General features: G+C 39.0%; 1 protein-coding gene across 3 annotated transcripts in view; it reads right to left on the minus strand.

Moving 5' to 3' along the window:
* Positions 1-1,258: 1,258 nt before the first annotated feature.
* Positions 1,259-10,606, minus strand: part of abhd8a (abhydrolase domain containing 8a) — a 12,960-nt gene continuing 3,612 nt past the window's right edge. The window contains exons 2-6 of one of the 3 annotated variants that reach the window (XM_015060862.1): positions 7,813-7,986; positions 4,712-5,544; positions 3,663-3,833; positions 3,269-3,485; positions 1,259-2,028 (exon numbers count right to left, since the gene is read on the minus strand). In XM_015060862.1, coding sequence (XP_014916348.1) covers positions 1,828-2,028; positions 3,269-3,485; positions 3,663-3,833; positions 4,712-5,535 — 1,413 coding nt within the window. In that variant the 5' untranslated portion in view covers positions 5,536-5,544; positions 7,813-7,986 and the 3' untranslated portion in view covers positions 1,259-1,827. Of the gene's footprint in view, positions 2,029-3,268; positions 3,486-3,662; positions 3,834-4,711; positions 5,545-6,765; positions 7,137-7,812; positions 7,987-10,606 lie in introns of those variants that run through there. The other 2 variants (XM_015060860.1, XM_015060861.1) reach the window with 2 other exon arrangements.

The following is a 10,606-nucleotide window of genomic DNA, read 5'->3' on the forward strand; positions in this document are numbered from 1 at the left end:
ATGATTGGTTATATAATGTTATATGCATCTACATTTAGGCAGTGCATATACAGTGTTATCATTCCCATTAATAAAGGTAACAATAACATTAAACTTGTTAACCACACACACAAAAAAAAGAAAATCAGCACATATAACAATTTGTATATGCACAGTTTTAGCATAATAGGAAGTACATGTGCACCCTGTAGTCCACACACTTTTACTCACCTTTTACACCAAAGGAGACACAAGCAGCATTTGTGGGGTTTTTGGGAAAGTTCATAAAGAATATAGTATAGAATATTATAGAGACATCAGTCCCCAGTCTATTTCCTCTCTGGTTCCTTAAATTGCATAATACACAAGGTAAGTTGCATCTGCATTCTCTCAAAATGCATATTTAACCTCTAGCATGTCCTCCTTTGGGGGACTTACATAAATTTATCATGGCGGCCCATTTTTTCTTCTCATCTATTTACACCCTCCACGACACAAAACAGTAAACTATCCAACCAACAGATACGTACCGTCAGGGAGTATGTTAGAGAACGCTTAGCCCGCACTGTCCTGTCCCACTATGAGACAAACAACATCCATGAATGAATAACTTCCACTTAGGAACATTTTGTTTAGTCTGACACAGTAAAAGAAAAAAAAGGGATTAGGGCATAGAGAGCAAGGAGAGCAAACTACTCTTATTTTTGCACTTATCACTGTTTAAATATAGGAGGTCAAAAAAGCAACTACAACTTGTACTGGAGATTGACATTGTTTCAGAAAAGGAAAAACAATACTCATTTAATCAAAATGTAGTATACTAATTATTAATTGTATCATGTTGTTTATATTCAGGAATCATGTAATAGCATTTTTACTTGTTTTATTCATTAGGTCACATGTAGAACTGACCCGAGGTCAGTATTGATCGATTCTCCCTTGATTGGCTTGGTGATCTGAAGGTCAAATTAATGTTTTCTAATCAGTCCTCCAATTTTCAGTCTCTAACTGCATGCATGTACTGATTTAACTTTATGAGTTTATTAAAAGTCAGATAAAGTTTGGGGACATGATCTGATACATAAATGGGGATCATTTGGAACCTGCAGTACATTGTTTTTGTTGTTCTTATAGAAAATAAACAAGAAAATAAGAATAGTGGGTCAGACCTCAAGGAAAAACAGAAATACTTCTGTTGGCCATAAACTGTGTATCTGTTAATTATGTCTGAGATTGGGAAAACAGCACATTTTATAGAATTGAGGAATATTTTTGTCTCTGTCATTTTGTATTTCCGGTTAATTTATACAGATGTCCATTAAGATTTCTTTTAGTATGTTATTAGTATTATCATACTTATCATTGGATCAATACTACTAATTCTTGCCATAGACTGTCCCTCCAGCAGCTCTATTAAAATCAGCTTCCCTTTTACAGCCGACCTGAAATGGATTCAACCATTACATAATCCTTCTCAGAGGTAAAACAGATCCATATGAGAAACTCCAGACATCATTACAGATATGTTTAATCTTTTGTGTTGAGTAGCTGTCCGCTTTTCCTCAAACATTTCACACACAGATCACGAATGGCAGTTCTTTTGAGCACCGAGAGAGTCATTTTGCAAGCGGAGCAAAACCGGTGCAGAAGTGGAAAAGAAACTGTGTTTGCGTCCCTTCCTCTCATCCAATGTTCCTTGCTGCTCTATCTCGGAGCACCAGCGTTCACCCACATCCTGAAGACATTGGCCCTCCTTGGAATCGCTCAGCCCCGGAGCCTTATTAACACATAGTTGCAGAAAAACGGCCTTCCGCTTGGTGATGTGACAGAGGGAGTCTTCTGTGAGCGTTATTTGTCCACAGGCTTTTTGATTTTCAGCGTGTTAACAGTGTCACAGACAGAAACGGTGTGGTCGGCCTCTCCCTTTCTGGACATGTCGGGCTCCCAGAGGAAGAACTCATGGAGGAGGGTGTTGACGGTGTCAGGACACTCCATCATGACCATGTGACTTCCCTCCTCAATGACCTTCAGGAAGGCAAACAGGAGGATCTGGAAGCAGAGTTGAAAGGAATGCAAACCTGTCAATATCTAAAACTGGAATGGATCAGACACATAAATCCAGCTGTCATTTCTGTAGTATAAGAAGGTTTTTGTTTAAGGTATTAAATATTAGCTAGTAAGGCTGTTTGCATTTATTGAATGACTCTGACATTTTGATCAGAATTTAATTGAATATGTTGGCTCAGTTAACTGTTATTCTGATTTATGGTGTCCAAACTAGTTTGTTTGTTTGTTTGTTTGTTTGTTTATTTATTTATTTATTTATAAGTACAAATTCTTAGCTTTACTGTTATGGCACATAAGTGCTTGGAATCTTAGCTTTAGTTAGTGCTTAGACCAGGGGTGGGCACCTCCAGGCCTGGAGGGCCGGTCTCCTGCAACTTTTAGATGTGTCTCAACTTCAACACACCTGAGTCAAATAATGAGGTTGTTAGCAGGACTCTGGAGAACCTGACTGCACCGAGTAGGTGATTCAGTTATTGGATTCATGTGTGTTGGACCAAGGAGACATCTAAGAGTTGCAGGACACCGGCCCTCGAGGACCAAGCTTGCCCTCCCCTGGTTTAGACAATTTTTTATTGTTTGTTTTTCTTATATCATGTCATTTTAGTTCATTGTGTTAGTTCAGTTACTCTTATTGTTTGTGTTTTGGATTTATTTACTTACACTTGTATTTATCTGTTTACTGTTCATTCTTTCATTCTCTTTCCTTCTGTTTACTTCACCTCAGTCTACCGTTCTGCTTCCCGTCCCAGCTGTTAATCATTTCCTCATTTACTCATACCTGCTATTTTTCCCAGCTGCATCCATTTCTCTGCAATTAGCTTTTCCAGTTCCTCTACATTTCCACGCCCTCCTGAGTACATTTAACCCTTGTGTTTACAAATGGGGTCCAACCGATCCCACACATGTAAAACTTGTATCATTTGCCACAGTCCTCCACGTTTGCCTCATTAAATATGGCTCCTACACATTTATCTCACTCTCACTTTGGAAATATTTAATATATTTATGCAAAAAACTATTTACAGACACGCAGCAGTGTCCACAGAAAAAACATTATGAGATGACCAGTAAAGATTTTTAAATGATTTTAAATTACATTTTTGTTATAACTGATTTTGTGAATAGTCTGATACCATGAGACTGCAATACGTCCACTCATTGGAGTCATAATGTGGAAGCCTCATATCTGCACAGGCATATGTTTCCTGTAGCTTTACTGTACCTCTGCCATGCGCTGGTCCTCCTCCATGGGCACAAACTTGTCACACATGCCGTGAACCAGCAGAATGGGCACAGTGAGTTCGGCATGGTAGACCTCATCGCCCTCTGGCCAGTACTGACCACTCATCATCGCCCGCAGGACAAATGGAGACACATTGAATGCGTTGCCCTGCTTCAACAACTGCTTCTCTTTTGCACCTTGGCGAGCAAATCCAGCTCTGAAAGTTGGAGAAATGTTACCAAAAATCTGCTCATTTGAAAATATTATAAAGATTAAAAAGTAGACAAAAGCTGCTTTTTTTGTGCCATTTCTTGATATTATTAGAATTTTTTATTTATTTATTTATTTTTACTTCAATGGGTGAAGTTCTACAACACAAAGCCATGGATCTTACTTCAAAAAGCTCCAGGCCAGGCAAGGTGAAAGGCAGTGAAGGACACATGATGGAAGCTGGAAGATGGAGCAGAGACTGGGCTCCAGAGCTGTAGGACCCCCTCCATTGATCATCACTACCTTATGGACCAGATCAGGATATTCATGGGCGAGGAATGTACAAAACGATACTCTGGATGAGACATGAAGACAAATTGAAGAATGGCAGTAAAATGTACATTGCCGTTGGAAAAGCAGTTTGCACAACTGTGTAAAAAGGTCACTGTAGATAGAAAAAAAAATAGTACATTTAAACTCAGAAATTTTCTAGAAAAAAAAAACAAACCTGAAAAGTTGAACATTTGCTAGAAAAAACCCAAACATTTATAGATTAAATTTCTCAGTTTGAAAAGCCAAATATTTGCTTGAAAAAAAAAACTCTGAAATCTTGAAAATAGTTTAATAATTTTTCTATAGAAAACATAGAAATTTCTGAGTTTCAAGCTGAAAATTTGCTGGAAAAAAATAGACTTTTCTAGAAAATCTCAAAGATTAATCACAGTAGTCCTCAATTTCTTTTTCAAAAATTCACAACTTTTTGAGATCAGAAATATTCTTGTTTTTTAATAAGAAATTTTTGAGGTTGTTCTTAAAATAAAAGAATCTTTTGGCAAAAATTAACTCCCTTTTTTATAGACAATGATCCTTATACGCCATCATAATTTTAAGGGTTTACTTGTGCCCCCACCAGGCTTAGCATTGCAGGCTTAGCATTTATTTTTAAGTTGTTTTTTTTTTTTAATGTTTGCATTTTTTAAGAAAAAAAGCATGGTGTTTGTGTGGTGTTCAGATATAAATCTTCCAATAACACATAATTATCAAGTGATATTATCAAATTTCCCGTTGACTGTAAACAGATTTTAACTCAAAAACATGGTGGGCTGCTGGATGAATAACTGCCAAGTGGCCCTATCACTGGGCTTAGTAAGTTTTCTGGGGTAAATCTTTATTTTGATTATTTTTGCAAATACAGAGTACTCCTGGACCCAATGATTTATGAATCAGACTCACCCATATGAGTGGCCTATGAGAATGTTCCGTTTCCGAGCATATCTCTTGAAGATGGCCCGAAGGTCCTCTGCCAGTGCATAAAAAGTGTAAGCTGCTGCAATCTGTGGAGCAGTGCTGGCTCCATGCCCAGCCAGGTCAGGCGCAATCACCTCATAGCCCAGACGGGAGAAGAACTCCAGCTGGCTGCTCCAAATGTCCAGAGAGCCTCCCACACCATGCACAAAAAACAGCGCCACATCTGAATGCGTTCCTTTGCAGCTCGAGATGACCTGTGTCGAGTCAATCAGCACAGTGCGTTTGGGCTTGCGACGGCGGCGGCGGGGAGGTGGAGCAGGCTTCTGCTCTCCAGCAGGCAATGGAACCGGAGGAACAGGGTTGGGGTCAGGAGAGGAGGGCATCTCTTTGTAGTCAGCGAGCTCCACCTCCACGGTGCTGCAGGGCTCCAAATCTCCATCCTGACACTGCAGGATCTCAGAATGCAAAACATCGCCGAGGTTCTCAATCACCAGCTGGCCGTTGCGATAGACTGTGATCTTCCTCTTGCAGTGGACGCTGGTGCCAGTATCAGCATCGATGGTGTCCCGAACAGAGGCATCCCTATTGCCATCACAGTCAGCAGTGGTCTTGTTTTTCCCGGCGTCTTGTTTTTCTGTATCCACGCGCTGGCGCTCTGGTTTGATGTGCCGCACTCGTAGAACCCTCCCTGGTTTCACCTCCACAAACTCAAACCCATCGGAGGGCTCTGAAGACTCCAGAGGCAGGACCAGGCTAGTGGTCTTCCCCGTCAGGCAGCACAGGATCCCGTCAGTGATGCTGGTCAGCATGGTGCCTCTCTGTTTTGACAAAACGACACATACACAAAGCCACAGCTAAGTGTCAGGAATTGGAATCAAAGGATAAACTCTTACCTGTCCTACATGGGAGCCAATTTTTAAGGAGTTACAAATTCAGGTGAAAGGTAAAGTCAGGTAAATTTACTTTTATTGATAAATGACTGAATTGTAAAACTTGCATGTATTTTACAGGCATATAGTGGCATTTTGTCAAGTAACTATGTTACCTTCATTTATTGTAAAAATGTAGTATACAGGGTGGGCCATAAGTTTCCATATGTAGGAGAATGTAAAATGTATATTTCTTTATATTTCAGATACCCAAGAAGATGCATTTGACAAAAGAGCAAATAATTTAAATTATACTGATGACTGGATAGGAAAGCAATGGCATGGTTGTACAAAACTTTAACAGAAAACATGGAACGAGCATCACACACGACACTGTGGTAAAACTTATTTGCAAGTTTCAGAAAACTGGAAATGTTGCAGATCAACCACGAAGTGGTCCAAAATGTGTATATCAAAGATTACTTAATGATTTTTTTTTTTTACTTTGTAATTTAACATTTTGAAATTGAAATCTAATTCAGCTCTAGTTCAGTTTAGCACTAGTGCACAGTCATGTTGTAGATCAAATAAAGTAATCCAATTATGAGCTTGACATTGTAAGTATAACTATAATGGCTGGGTATATAAAATAACTTCCACATGCAAAGCTATCAATAAGGATGAGAGAGAGTAGGATCAGCTGTTCCTCCTTCTGCTGTCAGGCATTTAGCCAGAACTTCCTGAAACTGGAAAACTGAATGGATAAAGCAGCACTTTGCTCCAATCTGATGGTTCAAGAACCTGAATAACAGATTAAAACAATAAGCATCTTTGTTGTTGAGCTCATATGTTTATTTATTCAATAATGAAGCAGCAAAAAGGATTTTTGAATTGAAAATGTTGCTTTGCCAATATATGGTCTTTGATTAATTGCAATTATTTAGTTACCATTAACTCGATTAAAAATTTTAATAAAATCTCATCATTAATGTAGAAAAAAAACATCAGCTTTCATATTGTTTTTGATTTCTACATTGCCTGTGCAACAAGCTGTGACTGGAGGTTCCCAAATGTCAACTTCTGCTCCATGATGAAATTTAACCTGTGATAATCCCAAGAGACGAAACGCTGAACCAATAAAGCCCAGACCAAGTGTTGTAATGCACTCACCTCTAGCATTCAAACATCCAAATTCTTCAGAAACCATAAAAAAATACTTCTGCTGTCTTGGAGTTTCAGTGTCAGTCAGGACTGACCGTTGACAATTGGACCAGAATGTTTTCTATTTATAACTCCTTCTTTAACACAGCCAGAATCCAAAAATAAATAGCAAACACTAGTCATGGGTCATGACTGTGTACTTGTCTGTGAGCAAGATGTCTCATAAGAGAATGAGAGCGGTTTTCCAACTATTTCTGTTTCCAGTCCAGACTAGAAAAATAGTAGTATTCGACTCTGATGCATTTAAAGAATTTGAAGGGAGTTCAAATTAATCATTTTTGTTGCTAACATTTGAACCAAAACAATCTGGGAATGAGAACAGGAAGAGGTTGGTAAAGAATCTGACAGGATCCACTTCCCAGTGCAAACTTAATAAGTGTTTATATATTTGCTGGTATTTGTACAACATACTCATTTTAAATCGTATTTCTGCTGATATCTGGCATTTTTATTGTTCCTTATTTTAAATAATCTGTTAATGTTTATAACAGATGTTTTTTGCTGTTTTTGGACTTCAGCTCAGCATTTAATACGATCATTCCCCAAGATCTAGTATGCAAACTGGTCTCCCTGGGCTTCAATACTCCACTGCACAACTGGCTGCTGGACTTCCTCACTGACAGACTGAGGTCTGTCTGTGTGGGTAACACCTTCAATGTCATTTCTTTAAACACAGGGCTGCATCCTGAGCCCCCTTCTGTTTACCCTGATGACCCACGACTGTTGTAACAGGTTTAACACCAACCACATCATGAAATATGCAGACGACACAACAATTGTGGGATTAATTAAGGACAACAATGAAGTGAACTACAGAAAATAGGTACAACATCTTGTGGACTGGTGCTGCTCCTGAACGTCGACAAGACAAAAGAGATCATTGTCAACTTCAGGAGGTCTTGACCGAACCACACACCTCTTCTCATTAACGACAAAGCAGTGGACACTAAGTTCCTGAGGGTTCACATTACAGACAACCTCAGCTGGACAACTCACATTATTTCACTGGTGAAAAAGGCACAGCAGCGCCTGCACTTTCTGAGACGAACAAGAAGGACTTCCCTCCCATCTCCCATCCTCTCCACCTTCTACAGAGGAACCACTGAGAGCCTGCTGACCAGCATTATCTCCATCTGGTCTAGGAGCTGCAAGGCCTCAGACTGGAAGTCTCTGCAAAGAGTGGTGAAGACAGCGGAGAGGATCATTGGGACTCCACTCCCCCCTATCCATACCATTGCACACAGACGCTGTATAGCCAGAGCAAACCAGATCTTCTCTGACTCCACCCATCCTCTCCATGGCCTGTTCATCCGGTTGGCATCTGGCAGGAGATTCCGCAGCATCCGCTGAAGAACAGCCAGACTCAGAAATAGCTGTCTCCCACTGGCCCATTGCTCAACAATCCCATCACTAAAACAGTCTGAGACTGCTTGAAAATACTAAGTTATATATATTTAGCAAAACATTATTTTTTGTTTATTATGTAATTATAGGCACACTTGTGTTTCTGTGTGTGCTCCGGTTGCCAAGCGATGACATTTCATTGCCAATTTTACTTACGTTTCTTTGTGCAATGTTAATAAAATAAGTCTAAGTTTAATACTATGGATTTAATTAACCTACGTATTTCCTTACTTTGGATAGGACTACACTACACTTTTTAATAACTGCACAGTATTCATGCTAAAATGTCTAAATGGACTAAGACATCTTTCTCCAGAAGACATGTTGCTCAGCCACATGCTAATTCCTACTGACGTACTTCATTTTGACCAGGTGCCAGTTTCTTAGTCAGCACCCAGTCTATGATGTTTGACTCACAGTGTTGACAATCACACTGGTGTACAATTATCCCATGTATGGTAGGCTTGAACCTTGGTCTAAACTTTTTTTAAATTTTTTTATCAAAGTGTGGCAATTTGGATTAGACGGTTAAAACTTAGACAGTGGGGTGGTCCACCAGGACAAGGATCCCAAACACTCATAAAAACAAGTTTTAGAATTTGGGGTGTCCTGATCTGATATTTATATCAGAAATTGGTTTGATATCAGCCAAAAGAAAAAAAAACGCATTGGATTATATCAGCCTACATCTAAAATCACAAATATAAACACTCAGGCAGCATTTAGTCTGCCCCACAATTTCTAACCCTCCCACAGACCCACTGGTTAATTATAAATGAGTCAGTTGTTCTGACACGTATTGTTGTTGTTCTCTGCTTGAGTAATACCACTTGATCAAGCCTTTTTTAACATTCCACACTGCAATGCAAGTTACTAAAATATGTATGATTTGTGTTAATATCGTATTGGGTCAATATCAATATTGGCTGATACTCAAAGCTGCAATATCGGTATCATAACAGAAGTGGAAAAGTTAGAATGGATAAGCAGGCTGACATTAAAATTCTGAAATGGCCTTGACCATTGTGAAAATGTGTGATTTAAAAAAAATCTAGCACAGCATGTTAGCCTGAACCATCCCTGCAGTGAAGAATGGGCAGGGTAGTATTACTCTGTGGGAGAGAGGCTGAATAGAGCTTTAGGCTCGTTGAACCTTGGTCACTACCCTCATGCTTATACTAAACTTGCTTCACTGTGGATAGAGACACTGGTGTTTGCTTGACCTTTGAATGTTTCTCAGTTCTTGAACTCCCTAACCAATATAATTTCATGGTGACAGTTTGGATCAGACTGGAGTAAATTGGACATAATATAAAGTTCTAAAACACAAACACATCCAATCTGGTTTTGGAAGCAGGTTTATAATAAGTTAATGGAATTAGTCCAAAATCAAACCTTGTGAGATGTTACTGATAGTGCCTGAAAGCTGGATCAGAGATAAGAAACCAAACAGTTTGAAGAAGTTCCATCATTTCCTATAAGAAGAGTGTTCTTATATGCAGTCAGAATTATGCAATTATGCAAAATCTTATCTTTGTTTCTATCTAGCTATCTAGTTATTAATCTAGCTATCTGTCTATCTATTTATCTTGCAGCTGCATTTTCACTCATGGTGCAGAAAAACACAGCAGCAGCGGCCTGAAATGTAAATCAGGGATTCTCCTACTGACCTACTCATCGATAGCCAGACCCAGATCTGCATGTATCTGCAATTTTTAACGGACCTCTAAACAGTGCAGGCTACCCCTCGAACCGTACCGCCATTTTCGCAACTCTTACCCACATTTGGCGCATTGTGCGCATTCAGCCATCGCTGCGGCTGTGCGTGGGTTGAATGCTGCACGTGCATGGCCTATTTTGCAAGAGGAGACCATTTTAACCTACTTTCTGTTTACTGAGCGATCCGAAGTGGCGCAGCGGAATCACAATGAATTCAAAACATTGAGTCATACAACAGCGTCACAGGGTGTTCTGCAGGAAAACAGTGTGGCTAGACATTCATGAAATAACAGCGAGAACAATTATTATTATTATTGTTGTTATTATTATTATTATTATTATTATTTATTTAATTTATTTATTTATTTATTTATTTATTTATTTATTTATTTTTATTACATTTTATTTATTTATCCTTTTTTGCGCATCAACAATATGTGGCAGTCCTGTGCGGAATGTGCGTTTTTATGATTGAGACGTGAGTAATTTTGTGCATCCACATTAACAGATGCAGTCGGCCGACCGATGATGAAAAGACTTACATGCAAAGTGAAACGCTGCCTCGCGCAAAAAAAAAAAAAAAAAAAAAAAAAAAAAAAAAAAAATTTTTTTTTACTCAGAAATTTTTTTCTCCACTGGGGGGAAACAGGGTGTAAAGGGGCATCCC

Source organism: Poecilia latipinna, unplaced genomic scaffold (genome assembly GCF_001443285.1).
Source record: "Poecilia latipinna isolate Pla-1442-1.1 unplaced genomic scaffold, P_latipinna-1.0 Scaffold1750, whole genome shotgun sequence".
In the NCBI taxonomy this organism is placed as follows: domain Eukaryota; kingdom Metazoa; phylum Chordata; class Actinopteri; order Cyprinodontiformes; family Poeciliidae; genus Poecilia; species Poecilia latipinna.